Source organism: Brachyhypopomus gauderio, unplaced genomic scaffold (genome assembly GCF_052324685.1).
Source record: "Brachyhypopomus gauderio isolate BG-103 unplaced genomic scaffold, BGAUD_0.2 sc114, whole genome shotgun sequence".
NCBI classification, from domain to species: domain Eukaryota; kingdom Metazoa; phylum Chordata; class Actinopteri; order Gymnotiformes; family Hypopomidae; genus Brachyhypopomus; species Brachyhypopomus gauderio.
Window position 1 is genome coordinate 68,678 of NW_027506935.1, and position 22,278 is coordinate 90,955.

The 22,278-nt window shown below is 40.8% G+C and overlaps 2 protein-coding genes across 4 annotated transcripts in view; both read left to right on the forward strand.

Moving 5' to 3' along the window:
• ccdc166 (coiled-coil domain containing 166) overlaps positions 1 to 22,278 on the forward strand; it is a 97,986-nt gene that overhangs the window by 66,451 nt on the left and 9,257 nt on the right. The gene's annotated exons all lie outside the window — the stretch shown is intronic.
• Positions 1,597 to 11,276, forward strand: LOC143497899 (E3 ubiquitin-protein ligase TRIM39-like). Of its 3 annotated transcripts, XM_076993527.1 has the most exons (9): positions 1,599 to 2,886; positions 3,366 to 3,454; positions 5,200 to 5,281; positions 5,670 to 6,034; positions 6,174 to 6,269; positions 7,109 to 7,330; positions 7,427 to 7,589; positions 8,139 to 8,174; positions 9,903 to 11,274. In XM_076993527.1, exons 3-9 carry the CDS (start codon positions 5,209 to 5,211, stop codon positions 10,451 to 10,453), a joined length of 1,506 nt encoding a protein of 501 aa, XP_076849642.1. In that variant the 5' UTR covers positions 1,599 to 2,886; positions 3,366 to 3,454; positions 5,200 to 5,208; the 3' UTR covers positions 10,454 to 11,274. The 3 variants fall into 3 exon arrangements, with proteins under 3 accessions (XP_076849644.1, XP_076849643.1, XP_076849642.1); XM_076993529.1 differs by having other exon boundaries at positions 1,597 to 3,454; positions 7,163 to 7,330; positions 9,903 to 11,276; XM_076993528.1 differs by lacking the exon at positions 8,139 to 8,174 and having other exon boundaries at positions 1,598 to 3,454; positions 9,903 to 11,275.

The following is a 22,278-nucleotide window of genomic DNA, read 5'->3' on the forward strand; positions in this document are numbered from 1 at the left end:
AATGGCTGCCCCAACTCTAAAGCTGCCAAGTTCCCCACTGACCGCCAGTTTTCCACATGAAAGGCAGAGATACTGTCCACTACTAACAAGGACTAACAAGACATTCCAAAAAGAAGCTTTCCACACTGTAATGTATGAGAAGATTTGTTATGAGAATCTGTTGCCCAACAGACAGGGACGCTGGAGGGTATTGAAAGACTGCACTGCAATTTTCCATATAGTGGAAAATTGTATATATACAATTATATAGTATATATACAATTATGCCTGTTTCCAATGTTTACATTTCTAATTCAGTAGTTTTTCCCCTTAGTACTATGGAGTGTTATGAGTATGACAGACTTGTATTTCTTTTCTATACTGTAATGACATGGTCTATAAATACAACAATATTAGCTATTCAAACTGTAAAAGGCATGAAGGTGCATCAATCTCTATGCAGAGTAATGTGAAACTTTCAACTATTGACATTCATTTGTGCAACCTTGTGCATTTTCATTCATTGTCCTCAAAACCATAGACTTCAGAAAATGTTTACGGAGTACACGGATATGTGACTTGGCAAAGTATTTTGACTGTCATGTTTGTAATCAATGACAAAAGTGCTTGTCATTCTGATACTCTGAAGACATAAACAACCATTGTGTGGTGCTGTTTGTATGAATTGTTTTGAGAAATGCACTTCCTATTGTGCAAATCTTCATAATCATTCAAGTAATGCATGAAAGCAACCGACAAACTAGTAATCATGACTCATGTGGAGTACATTGTGTTACTTTTCACTAACTTAAACTTTCCATTGAAGAGCAGGACTACATTTCATTGTGTAAATTGATGGAAATCTTTCCTCACTTCATGCACTTCCAGTTGGTCATTCAGATATTTATAAGTACACAAATCAATGCTTGGTGTCTCTTAGAAAAGCCTTGTTGTCAGGCCTGCCTCCCTCCTGTCGGTCATGTCTTCCGTTTGTCTTTTATTTTGAAATTCCTCATTGTGTCTGACTTCACTCCCCTGCCTTGTTTTCTGCCCCTCATTATTGCTTTCTGCTGTGTCTTGTTGAGTCCCTTGGTTGGTTAGTGTATTTAAGTCTTGTGTTTAGTATCTTGTGTTGTCGGTTATTGTAAGTACTTCTTGCTTGTATACCTGTTGGATTCTTGGTGTTCTCTGTTTGTATATTTAGCCTGTTAGTACTCTCTGTTCTTTGATGTTCTCTTTCAGTTGTACTTCAGATTGTGGTTTTTCTAGATATGCTTGTTAATGCCTTTCCTTTTCTGTAGTCATGTTCTTCCAGTTATGTTAGTGTTTGGTTCCTAGTTTGGGTGTTGTTTGATGATTCTTGGTGTATCTTTTGTGTGCTTTGTGTATATGTATCATTAAATCTTTTGTTCAGTCCGCATTTGCGTTCAGCCCTCTGTCCTAGTTGTTACAGAATAACCGACCTACAATGAATGCAGCGGACAGTGGAGTGAGGCATGTTGCTTGCCTGCCTCCTCCCAAAGATGATGAGGACTTTCAGGTACAGCTGGACCATTTTCAGTCATGTTTCATTTTGGACACTGCAGGTGTCCAAACCTGTTGCAATGCCCTCTTTAACTAACTCCCCAGACATGTATGATGGAGAGGAGCGTAATGCTGATGCCTTTGTTCTACAATGTAGCCTGTATTTTCAGTTCCTGACATGCCCTATGCCACCCAAAAAGGCTCTGGTGCTCTTTATGAGGGCAAGACTACAGGGAAAGGCGCTTCAGTGGGCAAACCTCATCCTTGCGCACCGGACGGAGGAAGCCTGGACTGTGGAGGGGTTTTTCAAACTCTTACAGGCTAGGTTCTCCGGTGTTGCCCCCCAGCCCTACAGCATGTCTGAGACTGTAGGTGCTACTACACCTCTTCCTGGAGTGGTCTTCTCCATCAGTATGGTGGATTTTCCTAAGACTTTTTTGGGGGGGGTGCTATGAGCCTATGCGTCGGGCCCTCATGTCTCATCAGACCGACCCCATTGGCAATGTGGGGAGGAAGAGGGGACTGAGGGGCGGCGCAAGGGCATGTCCATGTTCCTCCCCAGATGCTCCAGCAGCCCTCGGCGCCTCCTGACCCGCGGCCAGCTGCCCAGGCCCAGGAGAGGCCTGCACCAGTCCCCGCTGCCCGTCACCGTCCATCCTGTTCCCCCAGTGACTGTTGCCCACTTGTGGTCATGGACTTGATGTATTGTCTGCTTCTCCCCCTGGTGTATCCCCATTTTTGCCTTGTTCTGTTCCCTGTCTCTGTACGTGATACCGTCATTGTTAATGTGCCCATGCCCGTTACTGTATCTGGTGTTGTTGTTGTTGTTGTTTCTGTCCCTGTACCCATGTTTGTTCCTAGAATTGTCACCCATTTTGTTCCTGTTCATGTGTCTGTAGTTTTGAATATATTTGCGTCTGTCTCTGCCTCGTTCCCTGTTCGGATCCTGCTTCCCCGGTGTCTTGCCCTGTCCAGTCCCCAGAGGTCCCATTTTCCTGTCCCCCTCAACCTGTTTCCGCTCCTGTGTTTGTGTCTCCTAGCCCTCTGTCCCCTGAGCCTTCTGTTTTTGCCCCTAGGTCCTCTGTTCCAGTTGCATTCTCCCCAGCTCCCAGCTTGTCCTTCATTTCCTGGTTTGGTTCCTCCTATCTGTGCTTGATTTTTGAGTTTGGTTGCGCGCCTTGGAGGGGGGTTCTGTCAGGCCTGCCTCCCTCCTGTCGGTCATGTCTTCCGTTTGTCTTATTTTGAAATTCCTCATTGTGTCTGACTTCACTCCCCTGCCTTGTTTTCTGCCCCTCATTATTGCTTTCTGCTGTGTCTTGTTGAGTCCCTTGGTTGGTTAGTGTATTTAAGTCTTGTGTTTAGTATCTTGTGTTGTCGGTTATTGTAAGTACTTCTTGCTTGTATACCTGTTGGATTCTTGGTGTTCTCTGTTTGTATATTTAGCCTGTTAGTACTCTCTGTTCTTTGATGTTCTCTTTCAGTTGTACTTCAGATTGTGGTTTTTCTAGATATGCTTGTTAATGCCTTTCCTTTTCTGTAGTCATGTTCTTCCAGTTATGTTAGTGTTTGGTTCCTAGTTTGGGTGTTTGATGATTCTTGGTGTATCTTTTGTGTGCTTTGTGTATATGTATCATTAAACCTTTTGTTCAGTCCGCATTTGCGTTCAGCCCTCTGTCCTAGTTGTTACACTTGTTTTGTTTATTGTGAAGTAAAATACTCACCTGATTCTGATACAGAGACACACTAGCAGTGTCAGTGAGACTGTAAACTGGAATGTTCTTGCCAGCACAAAGAATCACATGCAAAGTGTGATCATGAGAAATGAAAGTAAAACTGAACCATTTATAATTCTCACATTGAAGCGGCAGCATCACTGGACATGAAGCAGCACTGAGAAGACGAGATACTGGACATTACAGCCTTCTAAAAACCAGCAAAGAGGAAAGTAAAGGTCAGTAGTTCTACTTCAGTGCCTGCTGTACCATTTTCAGATGTTTTTCCACTGGTGGATTGAACTGCAGGTGTAAAAAAGACTAAAAGAAAAGAATATCAGCGTCATTACAAAAATGGCTCCCTGTAGGCAGCTGAAATATTGATTGTTGCTATATGAACTTTGTCTTAAAACGTTTTTGTTCTGTGCTCACAGACCAAGGGTAAATTTTTATGAAAATGATCAATCTTCATGAACAATGAACAACTTAATAATGAGAAAATGAATGAGCTCTGCCAGTGTTTCCCTAAGGCCTTAGTCATCTGAAACATAAAAATTGATGTTTATGTTTTTGATATTTAAATAGCCTCTTCTTTGACTACACCATTCGACCAGGTAGGGAAGATTATTGCTAGCAAAAAATTATCTATCGATTTCCAGTTGTCAAATTTACTGTAGCTATGTCTCAATGGGGAAAAAAAGCTAAAACGAACATTAATCCAATTCAAGATCTGAATGGCTGAGAAATTGTATGACTACAACTTACAAGTCCATAAACAGAAGTCAATTAACTAGTGACAAAGATGAAGTTTAACCAGGTATTTACAGGAGGGTAAAAGCATTAGACAATCAGACTGTGTAATGCTTTAGTTCTATACCCGCAGTAGAGCTCTAGTGAACATATGACTATTAAGAAGGTACATAGCAAGTATGAACCTGAAATGCCTGTGTAGCAAGTGGCCATCACACCCTGGTTATCTGCCAACAATCAATAACTCGACTACCTTAAGGTTTCACTACTTATAATATTTCATGATTGTTTTTTTTTTTTAGGGCGTGTAGTGTTTTTATTGATTACTGTGGTGTCCCTATAAAAAGGGCTAGTTTGAGGTCTGGGGGAAAGCCAATTTGGAGGTGATGTTACGTTGCATACGATGTGGGAGCAGAGGAGGACACAAATGCAGAGTAGAGCAAACTTTATAAAAGACTTAACAACTCACGTGACAGTTTCACATTACAAAACAGCAAACATCCAGACAGCACGAGGACAGCTAGGCATAATGAACAGAGTATACATAAATTACAGACAACTGACCAAAGACAAGAATCACGAAGGATGACAGAACACCTAGAACACATCGAACGACAAAACGTAATGAACCACGAAGACAGGCAGGAAACAAGGAACATAAATACCATTACTAACGAAGACTAGACAAGATACAGTTGACAAGAATGACAAGGGTTATTAACAAAACAAACCACAATGAACTAATGAAACGTAAACATGATTGACATGGAAGGCAGGACCAACTGTGACAGGACCAACTGTGACAGAACCTAATGTTGGTAAATACAGGTGGATCTCAATAAATTAGGATATCATCAAAAAAAATTATTTATTTCAGTAATTTAATACAAAAAGTGATATTCATATTCATGACAGAGTGATCTATTTCAAGTGTTTATTTCTGTTAATGTTAATTATGGCTTACAGCCAATGGAAACCCAAAAGATGCACCTGTATTTAGGTATTTACATTTATTTAGTAGGAAGTTTCACCGTCATTGTTTAGTGTCTGGGCCTTGTTGTTCCAGTTTGATGTACTCCCGCGTTCAGGTACTTGGTAAGAGAGGTAACTTCTGGCGAGCAATTTCTATGAACATGTTTTATAAAATATGTATGCAAGAAGTTTGTAATCCTTTTTAGCTGATGTGTGACAGATATACGTGTATTTTCTGAGTCATGTGATTTTTTCTAAAAAGTGTTAACAAATGGGAAAGAAAGAAATGGCAGAATCATCATCACGACGAAGCAGAAAGAGGCAAATAGATGTCCTGCCTGAGCGTAAGTTACACAGCTCATACACACAGGACAGAAATACAGCTTGTCTGTTAAGAAATATCATACATAATTTTTAGCTTAACTCTATAGTGGTTCGGTAACAGTATGATCAGAATACAACTAGTACTGACTACAGAATGGAGTGATTTACACTCTAAGCTCCATGTGTCATGTAGCACAATTCCAGAGACTACATTTCCCAGCATCTCTCACCTCAGTGTACAAGACTGGCATCACCAGATTATTATTACCTGTTCCTCATTTAGTCAGCACTAGTCAGAGACTCAGTAACATCAAGTATGTTGAGAAGTATTGTCAATTCTGATATGAAGATAATTCAAATACTTTAAAATATAGATTAAAAATAAATTATTGTTTCCTTTCTTATCAGTCAAGATTGATACAACACAGAGAGAGGTTGGGGATCACTTCAAGAAGAAAAAACGTCTTGATGAAACTTATTTTCTTTGTGATTTCTGCACTGGAGAGAAGTTGAAGGCTGTAAAATCCTGTCTCCACTGTGGTGTGACATTTTGTAAGTCTCATCTAGAGCCCCATAATAATGTTCCAAATCTTAAGAAACACAAACTAATAAACCCTGTGGAGAACGTGAATGACTACCGATGTCAGAAACATGAGAGACCCCTGGAGCTGTTCTGTAGAGAAGACCAGATGTGTGTGTGTCAGTTCTGCACTGAGGGAGAACACAGGACTCACAACACTGTTACCATAGAGGAGGAGAGTGGAGAGAAAAGGGTGAGACACTAACATTGGATAACATCAACATTAAACACAACACAGATTTATAAAATAAATATAAAAAACTTCAAGGAAACTTAGGCCACCATTTCATATGTGTAAAACAACTTTTCTTTGTTTACCTCTTTATCTACAGACACAGCTGAGGAAGACACAATCAGATTTCAGGGAGATGATTCACGAGAGAGAAAAGAAGATAGAAGAGATCAAACACACAGTAGAGCTCAGAAAAGTGGGTGAAACACCACATACTTCATATCTTGTCACAGTGTGAGGGAACCAACAGAGAACATTTAATGATGTGTAGACATAGACATCACAAAGATGTAAACACACATTGATGAAGAGGAAACAAGAGACAGGTGAGGCAGAAGGTGGGCTCCTGAACGAGGAGGCGGACACGAACGCTGAGGAGAGCGAGATTTATTAAAAGGAAGTCCATATTCAGGGTCGAAAAGGATAGCACGGGTGAAGTCTTCAAGAGTGTCCGAACATTGAACAAGTTGAGACATACTAAACACTGGGAGTACTTACAAAGACCAGGCGAGGAAACAGAACAGGCAGGAACAAAACACTAGCACGGAATACAGAACAAAACCGGGGAAACTCACAAGGAACACAAATACAGATTACCAACCAAAGATCGCAACACTTTCAGAAGGATTCACAAACTTCACAAAATACACGATAAGGGACAAGGGAACACTGGGAATATAAATACACAGAACTAAACTAGACACAACTGGAGACACTGGAGACACGGGTGTGGCAGACGGGGGGAGGGGGGGCATGGAGGGGAACCATAGAAACAGACAACAAGAAGGGATGTACGAGCAGGGAACAACACAGACACGAGGAACAGGGAAACCACAGTGACAGCTAGAAGAGGGTGTATGTGACATGGGCTAACCAGGGGGTGTGGCAACAACATCAACAACAAACACGAACACACCGGACCATATCATGGGAGCCTGTATGGCTACACACTTTCAGTTTGGCAGAACTTTTTAAACTGATGTTAAATTTCACATCAACTTGACTGATTAAAGTAAAAATGTCTTCTTCCATTAGAAAATACCAGAGAAAGATATTGCAGACAGCACTGAGGTCTTCAGTGATCTGCAGCGCTCCATTGAGAGAAGCCAGGCTGAGCTGGGCCGGGCCAGGCAGAAAGCAACAGAGAGGCAGGCTGAAGGACTCATTAAAGACCTGGAGCAGGAGATCACTGAACTAAAGAGGAGAGACAGTGAGCTGGAGCTCTCCCACACTGAGGACCACATCCACCTCCTACAGGTCAGTGTTCCTCTCTCTGCTCAGAGACAACACAGCACATCACAGGACAACCCTCCCCATGCTGAGGGGTTTCTCCTCTCTCCTGCTGTACTGTAGATCTACCCAAACATGAACAGACCTCCACACACCAAGAACTGGACTGACATCAGTATCGACACTGATGTGAATGTGGAGACTGTGAGGAACGTTCTCTCTCAGCTTCAGAAGACTCTGAATACGAAACTCAGTGAAACACTGAATACTAAATTGAAACCAGCAGGTAAGAAGCTTTCCTATTAAACATATTTTCCAGGCACAAGACTCTAACACAAGAATTCTGTGTCCAGTGGTTATAATGAAATATAAGCTAAAGTCACATTGTTTACTTCTGATTGTTTGGCTCAGATCAGATTTGCATATGTTGCTTGTTCATATTCAGAACTGTAAGTAAGTGTATCTGTATCTTACTGTAATAACACTTCCGTCATCTGAAACTCCATGAATGTGCTCAAGTCATCTGTATCACCAGGAACAAACATCATTATTATAGAAAGCCTCATAGTATTAAAATAGGTTAATTGGACATGCCAATAGCTCATGTATGCATTGTAATTTGTTCAGGAGGCCAGCAACCACTTGGTCAGTTGTACGTGTTCAAGTTGAGATGGTTGAAAAGCTTTTTTGTGATTTCTCACATAGCCTAATAAATTATACAGAATTACAGAATAGTAAACAGTTCAAATGTTTTGAGTGTAATGTTATAAAATCATCTCTTTAAAATCTAATATCTAATAATATCTAATCTAATGTCACTTTTCCTAAAATTCAGTCAGTACAGAGTTCAAGAGGAGACAACAGTATGCAGGTAGATTGTGATTTCTAATTAGAACCAGAACTTCTCTTGTCTGAATAGTTGTACTGTATGTGTAGAAAGTAAGTGAGATGGAGGTGTTGATGTCTGGGTGCTTTACATATGTACATATAAATTTTGTGTGTAATAACAGTTTATTATATATTTATAAATGTTTGCATCTATATATATATATATATATATATATATATATATATATATATATATATATATATTAGGCATGGCACGGTTTTTGTGAACGAACCGAACCGTACGGTTCGCTTGTCACGGCGCGGGGCGTGTGTAAACCGTACAGGATCCACGGTTTTTTTTTTTCTCCAGACGTTCGAAACTCGCATTATAGCCAAATGCCCGTATGTCACCACGTGGTTCTCATTCGTGCCAAAGAAGCGAAAGCGAAGGTTTGTGGTGGACAAACATGGCAAGTGGGAGTGGAGAAGGCAGGCTGCCTAGGCCAGAGATGAAGGATGCCCCAGCGTTGTTTAAATCAGGTGTGTGGGATCATTTCGGATTCCCCGTCACATACAATGATACTGGCAATAAAAACGTGGATCGAACTGTTACAATATGCAAGCATTGCAAAACCCGCATTGCGTACGCTAGTGGAAACACTTCCAATATGACCGGCCATTTACGAAGACACCACCCAAGTGTGTCAGTAGAGGGGAGGAGAGGAGAGCCTGCCAAATAGCCATTCACAATCAGCGCGGCATTTAAACAGCCCCTGGCTGAGGACACCGCCAAGGCGAAATCAATTTCCAAAGCCATAGGTATATTCATTGCAAAGGACATGCAGCCCTACAGCGTGGTGGAGGGTGAAGGCTTTAGGAATATGATAAAGGTGCTGGAGCCGCGGTACGTCATGCCCTCTCGTAGATACTTTGGCACCAATGTGATACCGAACTTATATGAAGAGACATGGGTGGAGATTGTTAAAACAGCATGCTTTGAGTAAATTGAAACTCAAGTTTGTGCATTATTATTATTATGTATTATGTATTATTATGTAATGCTTTGCTAAAGGCAGCACTGTGTAATGTCATAGAAGTGTAGTGCTATGGTAGTAAAATCTTTTCAGCGACTATTCCACTGGTGTAACGGCGTGTATTATGGGGCTAAGATAAAAAAAAAAAGGAAAAAAAACAAGAACCGTACAAAACCGTAACCGTAGACCTCAAACCGTGATACACACCGAACCGTGAATTTTGTGATCCGTGCCACCCCTTATATATATACATACATACATCTACAACATTTGGCAGTGACTCTTAACCAGAGTGACTTTATAGAAATAAATATGTCAAAAATAAATAAATAAATAAATTTTTGACATCATATTAAATAGAACTGAATAGCAGACACCTCTACACCCCTGTAACTGTAGGTGAATGATTAAGATATATATTTATAAAATATGGATGGAGACCTGGGTCAGTGAATAAATGATCAAATTGGTACACAAACAATAATGAAATTATGTTCAAAGTTAACCACTAGCACCTGTAAATTAGCAATAAGTGAGTGATACTGCAAAATTTCCCATTTAAAAAATTATCATTATTTTTGAAGAGGGTACACTCATAATATTTACTCAGTGTATATTTTAGTCTTCTACGAATCCAGTAATTTATTTTAATCAGTAGGATCTACTGTATAATGATTATAAGTGTTATTATGTAGTTTATGATTATGTACATTTAACATATTGTATGTTTTTCTCAGTGGATGTGACTCTGGATCCTGATACAGCTCATCCCAAACTCATCCTGTCTGATGATGGAAAACAAGTGACACATAGAGACACAAAACAGAATCTCCCTGACAACCCAAAGAGATTTAATATGTATGCCTATGTTCTGGGAAAGGAGGGGTTCTCATCAGGGAGTTTTTACTATGAGGTTCAGGTCAAGGGGAAGACTAACTGGGATGTAGGAGTGGCCAGAGAGTCTGTTGACAGGAAGGGGAAGATTACACTCAGTCCTCAGAATGGATACTGGACTGTGCGTCTGAGGAATGAGAATCAGTATAAAGCTTGTGCTAGTCGCCATGTCCTCCTCACCCTGAGAGAGAAGCTCCAGACAGTGGGCGTGTTTGTGGATTATGAGGAGGGTCTGGTCTCCTTTTATGATGTAGAGGCCAGGTCTCATATCTATTCTTTCACTGGTCAGTCCTTCACTGAGAAACTCTACCCATTATTCTGTCCTTGTGACAATTATGGAGGTAAAAACTCAGCTCCACTGATCATCTCCCGTAAGACTGAATTAAGGTTTTAAATCTATGCTATTCCAATAATAACAAAACACTGCAAAATTATTAGTAAGAACAATTTTTTACTGTTTCCAATGGCAAAACCATGTATTTATATTGTAATGAAAACTGTATTTAGTTTTTAAAGTAAACCAGCACAAAATAATCATGTAAACAGCAACATGGAAAAGATAGAGTGAGACACAAGGGTGGGAATGGAGAGTCTTTAGTCTCTATGGCAACACAAAACAAAGAAGCACCATGGTGAGCATAATAAACAAGGAAGACTCAGTAGTACAGTAGTGCTGTCAGTAGTATAGTAGTGCTGTCAGTAGTACTGTAGTGTCAGTAGTACAGTCAGTAAAACAGTAGTGCTATCTGTAGTACAGTAGTCTTGTCTGTAGTACAGAAGTAGCTGTAACACACTCAGTACATCCATAGCTCACAGGAAGGAGCATCAGTGAGCATCAGCATCAGCTCTGGATGAATGTTGCTGTTACTTTAAAGAGAGGAAGAAATGAAGGAGAAAAACAAGACACAGGGACAGACAGACAGGAGAATGGGAGTGAGACAGGTGTGTTTGCCAACATACTCAAGTGAGGTGTCTGGTGGACTATGATACTTATGTTTTATCAACAGTTTCACTCTCTCTTCTATCAATATAATTAGTTTTGTCCTAACTAATGTTGGTGCATTTTTGATGTGTATAATACAATTTTATTTTAATCAAGGGTCTAATCAAGAGACATTTTACCTCTGACCGGTTTCCTGTTTTCATTTAATCATTTCAGATTTACTTTACTGATTATGACATTATTTAAGTCTCACAACCTTTGTGTAATTACAAGTGTTGGATTAATAAAGACATTTGGGAAATACTGTGCTCTCTACTCCATCATATCAAACACATCAGCCTTCTTTGTACAGACAACACAGCTGTTAATTTCTGTAACGCGGGGTGTACAAACCGGTACACACCGCGTAAGAAAACGGAAGGGAGAATTGAACCCAAATGCCGTTAGAAACAAATAGGGAAGTTAGAAATAAACACACGCGATCAAATAGAAAGCACAACAGAAAACTGCTCTGCATAAACTCAGAAGCAAAACGAAACTCAAAAGGACGCGGAAAACTCAACGCGTAAAAATAAAGCAGTTCCGTAGAACACGGGGAAAAAAAACCCAACAGAAAACAACGTGGAAAACTCAACACGTAAAACGGCAAAACTAAAGCCGTATAGACACGGGAGAAAATTAACAAAGGTAACCGAAAGAACGCGGAAAAAGTCAACGCGTAAAGATGAACTAAGGAATCCAGGGAAAGAGACTGGACACAGGCAAACGCCGCAAAAAACAAAACCCTTCCCAAAAATAAAAGAGTAACTGACAGGAAGAGATAAAGCTGGAGGAAAACTTGAGATGGGCCAGAAGTGGCGCAGGAGGTAGATACTCGAAGTGACAGGTAAGTAAGAGAGATAAAGGTGGTGAGACACCTTGTAACAGGGCGGACTGGCATACATTGCTACCGGGGATTTCCCCGGTGGGCCGATGGGTTCATATATGTAATGCTGCAGCCCGGAGCCCCGGTGGGCGTGGGTAAAGGGCGTATCATGTGTCAATCATTTTCGAATGCAGCCAATCAGATACTAGACTTTCGTTGTCAATCAATTTTTATTAAGCCAATTATCAGCCAGAGTTAGCTGTCAATCATTTTTTAATGCAGCCAATCATCTTAACAGATCTGCCAAAAGAAGGCGGAAACTGCACGGAGAAGCTCTTTAAACCAGGGGTGCCCACTGTTTTCAGCTTGCGAGCTACTTATAAGATGACCCAGTCAGAAAGATCTACCGGGGTGGCGGCGAACGTAATTTGTTGAGCGGGGGGGGGGGGGGGGGGGGGGTGGCGAACGTAATTTGTTGAGTGGATTGCAGAAGATTGGCTGCCGTGAATGTCAATCAAAATACAACCGTCAGTGCAGATGTGCGATTCATCTACTACTATTTTATGTGACGCGATCTACGCACATTCCTTCGCGATCGACCGACAGTTCCTTCGCGATCGACCGGTCGATCGCGATCGACGTAATGAGCACCCCTGCTTTAAACAGAAGTATATGTCGCTCTTACACAAAAGTAGCTGAATAAAAACATTAGAAGAGCCATGACTTTAGACATTTTTAAATCAAAGTTTAAAATACTTCTCACTTATTTTTCTGGAACGGCACTTTAATGTTTTTTCCTTTATTGCACGTATTGCATCATTTACATCATATATATGTGGACACAAATTAAGTATTATATCGCGATCGATCGCAAAGTATAAACGCCTCCGCCGAGCAGAGCGTTGAGGAGCGATTTCGATTGGAGGATCGTGCTCTATTTTTTATTATTAATTTTTTTGCCGATGCTGGTCCAGCGTGTCGCGTGCCACTGATTATGCCTCGGCGTGCCAACGGTGGCCCGCGTCCCATAGGTTGCCGACCCCTGCTGTAGAGCCTTTGAATATTAAAACCATTGTCGAAATTAAGCTCAGATGTGACCAGTAATGTAGCGCAAGTAAAAGAACACGATCACACAGTCTCATTGAAAATGTAGGAGTTAATGAATAAAGTGCACCAACGCAAAACCCGTGACATAATCCAAATAAAGTTTGAAGACCAGTATTGTTTTGATATAATCAGGCATTGCTTTTAATCCTCATAATTATGGAGAGCTAGCTATATGCTCACCGTGTACATCTTTCGCCAAGAGAAATTCGTGGGCAGAGTTTAATTACATCTTTGCGGGAGTCATTGAGTTGGATTAACTCTGATTTGATCAACTCTGTCCGATAACTCCAACACTCCATCGTCATTTGATTATATCAAAACAATACTAGTCTTCAAACTTTATTTGGATTATGTCACGGGTTTTGCGTTGGTGCACTTTATTCATTAACTCCTACATTTTCAATGAGACTGTGTGATCGCGTCCTTCTTTTACTTTACTTGCTGAGCTTAATTTCGACAATGGTTATAATATTCAAAGGCTCTACAGCAGGGGTCGGCAACCTATGGCACGCGGGCCACCGTTGGCACGCCGAGGCATAATCAGTGGCACGCGACACGCTGGACCAGCATCGGCAAAAAAATTAATAATAAAAAATAGAGCACGATCCTCCAATCGAAATCGCTCCTCAACGCTCTGCTCGGCGGAGGCGCTTATACATGGCGATCGATCACGATATAATACATAATTTGTGTCCATTTACACCTCCCCTCCGCTAACAATTTACACTCGCCACATATATGATGTACAAATGATGCAATACGTGCAATAAAGGAAAAAACATTAAAGTGCCGTTCCAGAAAAATAAGTGAGAAGTATTTTAAACTTTTGTTTAAAAATGTCTAAAGTCATGGCTCTTCTAATGTTTTTATTCAGCTACTTTTGTGTAAGAGCGGCATATACTTCTGTTTAAAGAGATTCTCCGTGCAGTTTCCGCCTTCTTTTGGCAGATCTGTTAAGATGATTGGCTGCATTAAAAAATGATTGACAGTTAACTCTGGCTGATAATTGGCTTAATAAAAATTGATTGACAACGAAAGTCTAGTATCTGATTGGCTGCATTCGAAAATGATTGACACATGATACGCCCTTTACCCACGCCCACCGGGGCTCCGGCCTGCAGCATTACCCTTCTCGATGGGTTAGTGGGCCGGTGGGCCGCCGGTGGTTTAACTCGGCCCGTGGAGGAGCCACTGCCGCGCATTGCGGCCCCGGCCCGTAGTCACGCTGCTGTTTAACGGTGTTATTACCTCCCCCGCTCCAGTCAGACTAACCTGCTCAGCGCGGCCGCGGACTGAGCCTGTAAACACATGAACGAGTTGGACCGGGCCGCGGACTGGGCTGGCTGACGGTATGCAGCGGAGATCAGAAAAAACAACTTGTCCCAGAAAATCCGGGCCGGACTACGTAAACATACAGCAGTTTAAATTGTAGATAACATGTTATTTTAAATGTACTGCTGTCGCCTCTGCAACGTCTAAGGCACCATGTACAAATTACCTTAACACGGTTAACAAGGACGCAAGTGGCGGTCTTAAAGGTTCCAGAGCACTGCGCACTGCGTTTTTTTTAAAGCTATTGAAATTTTTAGATTAAAACTAACCACCACAAATAGGTAAGAGGAAGAATATGGAGATAATTCTGTAGCAAAACTTGAGAGCGTGAATGACCCGATTTGAGCACTTGTAAAACAAAATCTGTACGTGTATTTTTAATTTGAGAACCTGTAAACTAAAAGTTGCACTTGTATTTTTTATTTGAGAACCTGTAAACTAAAAGTTGCACTTGTAGTTTTGATGTGAGAACTTGTAGAATAAAAATCTGAGCGTGAATGTTAAAAAATTACACCGCACAACTTCAAATCTGCTCTGCTCGATTTTTGCAACACATATCTCGGTGTATGTGTTGCAAAACAGATTTGTGCACTTGTACGGGGACGTGGGCGGGGCAGTGGGGGATGGGACAAGAATCGTGACTCAGCTTATTTATCGCGGCAAAAAGAAAGGAATTGGAGGCAGAACCATTGCGGACTCCTTCAATGATGGCACAAACACCGGTATGTTTTTTTAACTACGATACAAGCATATGAAATGGTATTAGACAGCAATACTAGAATATGATCGATAAAGGCACTTGATGAAAACTTGAATCTAATGTCATTATGATGTTTCTTAGCAGCTAGATTGCCCAGACACATAAGAGTTGGCCTATATAAGAAAATGAAGGCTAGGTAAGCAGCTAGCAACGATGACTAATTAGCTAGTAGCTCAGATGGAGACATTCACCCCATTTCCATGAAAGCTCGTTCAATACTAATAATACCTAATGTGAAGGCTTCAAACAAGCTCATGTGTGTAAACGCTTTAAATATCTGATTCAAAAAAATATTATTTGTTCTTATTGAGAATCAAATCTACATTGTACAATGCTTTATTATCATCAAAACACATTCACTTTTTTATGATAAATATTACACCATAGCAGAAAATGTCGATACGCTAGCCAACATTTACAGTCCACTTACTTTCATAACATTTCCATTAACATTACTTTCATTAAGCTAAAGCTAGCTCTGCAGCGACCTTCTACCTGAACAACCAGGCATGAAAATCTGTCACCTTTCGGCGAAATTCGCCGTTTTGAAGTTGAAAAGGGTGACCTACGTGAATCGTGTAGATCCGATGAGTTTTTTGTTGGGGGGGGTTGGGAGATTATATTTTAATTATCATATTGACTTAATTAGCAAACAGAGCACTTCCGAAATTGGCTATTTCAATGACAGTGGCCAGCAGTTTCCGCCCAGAACCTTCATAGAGGCCAAATAGCGTTTCAATCATACGAACGTTCTTCATTCATGTTATTCATTTACTGCTAAGCGGGACGAGAAGCAGGACCTAGTGCTACACCGCGGACAAGTCAGAAGAGCGTACATTTACCACTACATTTACCAGATCGTACATTTACCACTACATTTACCAGATCGTACATTTACCACTACATTTACCAGATCGTACATTTTTAATTGGGTGGATTTAATTGGGTTATTAATGGTTTCAATCGTTTTCATATTTTGCGGTAAAACAAAGTTACTGCCGTTCGCTACAGCGTTGAACACTGTCAGATCTAACCACAAGCTCTTGTGATAATAGGCCCATCTATCTACCTATTTAAGTTCGCGTCAACCCCGTGTAGTTAACGGTGACATAAAATAAGAAACAAGATTTTTTTCTAGTGTGTCTGTAGTTGTAACTGGTGAATCCAGGGACGTGTGAGGATCACATTCGCACCAGGGCTGAAAAGGTTGAAGATGAAGTTGTAAACTCTTGTCGTTTGAGTCTACTCTGTGCTTTAGCTCATGTTAGAAAATAAAAACACGTAAACCTGGTATTTTTACAATAATTTTCGCAGCTGATGTATGTATTGGTTCATTAAGACGTAATGGTTTTGACTGAGCCATCCGGAATGGCGAAAGCGGCTTCTTGCGTTTACGGATTGCGTTTACATTGAATCCATTGACATGACAGTCAATTTTTTTCACAGCAAAGCAAGCAGATCCCAGGGATGTTCGCGAACTGACTGCCCAAGGAAGGTAAACCTGGCCTTATATAAAGTAATACTTAATTATCTTGTTCGCACGCGTTAGTAAGTCGTGGCCACGCGTTATTATATTTTTTACATGACGTCACCTTACGAGCTCCGTAATATTTGGCATCACCTGTCGCTGTATCCCCGTACACCAGCAGCCACCCCCAAACCCCCCCCCCACCCCCGTCGCAGTATACCCATGACGTCACATGTCAACGCCCCGTCGCCGTATCCCCATGACGTCACATGCCCCGCCCCCCGGTCTTCTCACCTTTTTAACCCCTGACCCATTTTCATGCCTGTATCCGATTGGTCCTTTCTGATGACGTCTCAACCGTGGCACCTCTCAAGAGCCAAAGTGTTATTACGCCTACCAGGCACTAGTCCTTCCATTAAACGCTGCGAACAAAATAAGTACTGTATTTTGAGCGGCGAAACTTTTTTTTAAAACCTCAACATAACTCCTTCTTTTTTATGAGCTGAAGCGTGTTTGGTTCGGATAGCTGATCTATCTGGTTGGGTATAGTGTTTGTTCTTTGTCCTCGGTTCAGATTTTTAAAAAACGTTTAAAAACACATTTTTACTCTCTTGCGTTTAACAGTGTTTGATCGATGTTTTCAGTATTGTATTTGAGTATTTTATTTAATTTCTACCTTAAGTAGGATTTTATTGTATTATTATGATCGTGTTGTATTTTATTGCTATCTACCTTTGTAAAGCACTTTGTGATAAAACCTAGAAAAGTGCTATATAAATAAAGTTTTACTTACTTTACTTACTTACTTGGCTGTTGATTCATACTTACCTATCGTTTCCAGTCTTTCTCAATCCCCTGCCACTAAAGATTAGGTGAAGTAGCCGATTACTTTTGTCCTTGGTTTGTTTTGTTTGTTGAGTTTGGTTTGGTGTCTTGTACTATCGGTAGGGGTGTGACGAGATCTCGCGAGACTCAAATTCGCAAGATTTCTTGTCGCGTTAAAAATCTCGCGAGATTTGTGATGACATCAGAATGACGTCGGAAAATACAGGTATTACTATTGAAGATGCCCCCACCACTTTCAAATCGTTTGTTTGGCCGCATTTTGGGAACCCGGTGGAAATTATAAATGGCAAGAGAGTGACTGATAAGACACGGGCCATATGCAAACATTGTATGAAAATAATTCCGTACACCGCGACTAATATGAGCATGATGCAGAGACATTTACAGCAGCACCACAGCTCAGTATTCAAATTAACTCACTTGAACAGAGGTAGCAGGGACAGAAAGGCAGGTTTTGGCAAGTTGAGACAGCAAAGGATATTGGGAGCTGTGTGGGGATGCTAATATTCTTAAAAATTAACATGGCAGTGTAGTTGCAGCAAATTCAGTGACATACTTGGTCAGGTCTGCACTATTTGCACTCTGTATTGACAGAGAATAACTTTTTGTTTTGCACATAATACAGTGAGTCCCCTCTTAACGATGGGTCTAGTTAACGACGGATCAGAGTTACGACCGACTTTTTCGCGCTGAGCGCGGACGAGCACTGGCAGCACAATGGAGTGTTGTGGAGCGTTGTGTATGATAAGCCCATCTCGGCAATGCGATCGCTCTCTCACGCTGTACGCACGAGAACATTGTTAGTTTTTTCTATACTGTATTTACAATCAAAGCATATCTAAATCTAGGGTCGCGCTTAACGACGAAAACTGCTTTACGACAGACTTTTCAGTTTCTAACACCATTACTAAGCGGGGACATTGCGCTTGAAAAAAGGAGAAATATTTAATCTTAATTATTTTATTTTAACTTTTATGAAATTTTATTTTAATTTCAATTTGTAGAGGAAGAAGTTTATTAAAAGTTCATGCTTACATAATGCATGTTAAGAGTTATAATAAAACATTTCAAAATGCGTGTGTTGAATAAAAGTCTGTTGTCCAGTCATATAATTTGAAATTTTTGTGTTCTTAAAATCTCGTCTCGTCTCGATCTCGTGAACCCAATATCGTGTCTCGTCTTTTCTCGTGAGCTGAGTGTCTCGTCACACCCCTAACTATCGGTGTTTTGGAATACGCATATTCTCTTAGTCGTGTACCATCTCTGGTATATCGGTTTGGTTGCGTCTGTCAGGTTTGTTAGATTTATTTATTTACCAACTTTTCGAGATCACTTGGAATGAGATTTGAACCTGAAATTGTTGGGGGGGGGTGGGGTGGCGAGCGTAAATTGTTGGTGGGGGGGTGTAAAATGGACACAAATTAAATATTATATCGGGATCAATCGATCGCCAGTGGTTGGCGCCAGAGCGAACTAGTAACTCATTGAATCATAGATGTGGATCAGAGGTGTTATCAGTCAGTCTAGGCCAGTGTTTCTCAAAAATGAACCTTTTTAAGCCTGTCGTTTTAATTCCTGTTCGTTTTGCATAATCCCCGGATGTTTAAAATGTGAACCAGAGCTAGAGTCGGCCCTTTAGTGAATTTGTACCGGCACCCCTGATCAACAAATTACGTTTGTCACCCCCCGTCAACAAATTTGTTTGGGTGATATGGGACAGGTGGGGCATGAATTTCCCCTTCTTCTGAGGTGGGGAATGATAGAAAAAGTTTGAGAACCACTGGTCTAGGTGATGAGGTGGAGATGGGTGTTTGGCTAATATATGAAAACCACAGAGATCCTGCATGGATTAATTCATGTATATTTGTCATGACCTGCACCCAGAGGTGGGACCAAGTCAGTGTTTTGCAAGTCTCAAGTAAGTCCAAGTCTTTATCCTCAAGTCCCGAGTCAAGTCTCAAGCAAAGACAGTCAAGTCAAGTCAAGTCTCGAGTCAAGACAGGCAACCGTCAAGTCAAGTCCCAAGTCTGAAACTTGGAATTTCAAGTCCTTTCGAGTCTTTTTTTTTTACAGGCACCAACGCTTTACGAATGCTACGCTGATGCGTTTCTTTACTCGTTTTGTTGGTGTCCGCCAGCCAAAAGATGACAGATCATTTACATTTTATCTTCTCTTAATTACATAAATGTACTTAAACAAGAATGTTTCGTTACATCATTTTACACGAAAATAGCAAGCTTCATCGTAAGCAAGATGCTATCATTACGAATGGTTATTCTAAACATTTGGATAAAATGTTTAAATATAGACTAATAAAAGGTTAGGGTTATTTTTTCATTGTTTTCTGTTATTGTGGGGTCACGGTGTAGGCTACTATTGTTACCTGGAGATTCAGTGGGGTCACATATTCTGATGGCTGCCGTCAGAATTGGTGACCCCAGTTAAAAAGGCTCACCTGTACATCCCATTCATGATTTCTTTGTTGGCTGCAATGGTGAGGGGATGGTAAATCTTGTTTAAGTACATTTATGTAATTAAGAGACGATAAATGTAAATATAAACATCTGTCATATTTTGGCTCGTGGACACCAACAAAACGAGTAAAGAAAGTGCATCAGCGTAGTTTACGTAGCATTCATAAAGCGTTTGTGCCTCTGAACAGAAACTGTGAAATAGCGCCCCCTGTGGTCACAAAACTCGACGGTCACAGAATCTGGTGTAACGCCGGTCTGCGTCAGGACGGAAATGAAATTAATGGGGCGCACATTATAAATATTACTATGCGTTTAAAAATTTAGATTTGGGATAAAAAAAAATCAAGTCTTTGCAAGTAAACAGGTTCAAGTCCAATTCAAGTCCCAAGTTATTGGTGTAAAAGTCCAAGTCAAGTCTAAGTCTCTGAATATTTTTTCAAGTCAAGTCAAAAGTCTTAATATTAATGACTCGAGTCTGACTCGAGTCCAAGTCATGTGACTCGAGTCCCCACCTCTGCCTGCACCAAACCAACAAAACAGGCCGTTTCTACGGAGGATAAGCAAGGCCAACACAACAAACAGAACCCAACACTAACTCCAACCCAAACACTAACTTTACCTACAAAAACAAATCATCAACAAAAAGACAGAAATCCAGCCTAGCTCCCTAACTAAGCCAAAACCAGAAGCAAATCAGAACAAAACTGGCGCTTACCCCCTTCAAGCCATAGGTGTTTACAGTCCACATAAAAGATAACAAAAAAGAACCCAACTAGTGATGGGACATCTGAAGCGAGGCTTCGAGACGTGTACCGAGTAAAAAGGGGGCGTGTCCAATGAAGCCCCGCTTCGGAGCTTGTGTCATATTGAGCAAAATCACGTGATCAGCAACAAACGAGGCCTCGCATTACATCGGCCACGTCATTGCTTCATTTTGCGTATAGTTTTTCTAAATAAAAGCGCTATGAACCGTGGGTTGTAGTAGGTGGTTAAATTTAAAATCTGGAACGTTCTAAATTCTTTTTTGTTTGATCAGGACGTATATCAGATTCACACATCAAAAACAGACTAAAAACCATTGGAAGAGGCAAACCTTATTTGTAATGTTAAAAACATTTTACGTTTGGCAGACGCCCTTATCCAGAGCAACTTACATTTTATCTCATTTTTATATAAGTGAGCAATTGAGAGTTAAGGGGCACCTCAGTCATGGCTTCAGGTCTGGGGATCAAACCCACGACCCTCCGGTTACAAGACCAGTTCCCTAACCACTTCCCTTCCCTAACCACCAGGCCATGACTGCCAAACCAGATTTAGAACCCCCAAGAAGCAATTATTTTAAACACATTGTTTTTTTTTTTTTTTTATATTTTCTAACTCAAAATATTCAGTCTGCCTCAACAATCACTCAATTCCCAATATAGTAAAGTACATCATATCTTCATTGTCAAATAAGTCCATGTGACATACAAGAAAACCCAACACAACCTGGTCAAGGATTAGATTGGCTACAAATCATTTTAATAATTAAAACATGATTTAATTTATTCTCCTGTTACTAAACATGAGTTTGATTGAAACTTTGTGACAATATTGCATTTACAAATTGTTGAAAGTATGATCCAACTGAATGACGAGGCTGTTACAGTTTCACCAGCAGATGTCACTAGTGAGTGATGAATGAAGCCTCGAGTAATGAACCTTTTTGCAAAGCAAAGGGTTGTAAAGCTTCATTGCTTCAAGAGGCTTCATTTGCCCATCACTAAACCCAACATATTTACAAACGAACATATACAAGCCAAGTTGTAAAAGGCATCTAGCAAAGAACACTGTCTCAACCAGCTAGTGTGTACACACACACACAGGTTACACAGTTCCCCCACACTGCCAACAAACACACACAAGTTTAAAGGCCAACATTCCGGGCACCCCATTCACACCGTTTTCCCTCTTCCACTTCCTGGATCACTCCACCTTTATCCTTCTCTGGGAGACTGACTCCGCCCACAGCAGCCACACCTGGGCACAGCAGCTCCACCTGGATTCGGGGAATGGAATAGGAGGAAAAAGACAAAGGGAGAAAGAACACACACACACACACACACACACAATATCCAGCCCAACTGCCGTAACAGAGGTAAAACTAGATTTTTTTTCAGCGTGAGAAATTGGATGTGTGGCGTGTGAAGTCTAATGCGTGTGTCTCACGCTCATTGCGTGAGTTGGCAACCCTGTATCTGCATTCCTGTATTCCTGTGGGTTTGTTCTTTTGGTTACATTTCGTTTTACTTCTTGTTTTGGTTAGATTGTTTAGTTTTCAGTACTTGTGTGAATTCTCTTATATCCTGGTTTGTGTAGTATATTTGTATTGTTTTGTTCATTGGTTGTGTTTTACGTTGTCACTAGGTCGGCACGAGGCTCAGA

Excerpts from the sequence above, each read along its gene's own strand:
- LOC143497899 (XM_076993527.1), top strand. The coding sequence starts at position 5,209 with ATGGGAAAGAAAGAAATGGCAGAATCATCATCACGACGAAGCAGAAAG. Across the intron at positions 6,035-6,173 it reads AGGAGAGTGGAGAGAAAAGG|ACACAGCTGAGGAAGACACA; the intron begins GTGAGACACTAA and ends CTTTATCTACAG. Across the intron at positions 6,270-7,108 it reads ACACAGTAGAGCTCAGAAAA|AAAATACCAGAGAAAGATAT; the intron begins GTGGGTGAAACA and ends TTCTTCCATTAG.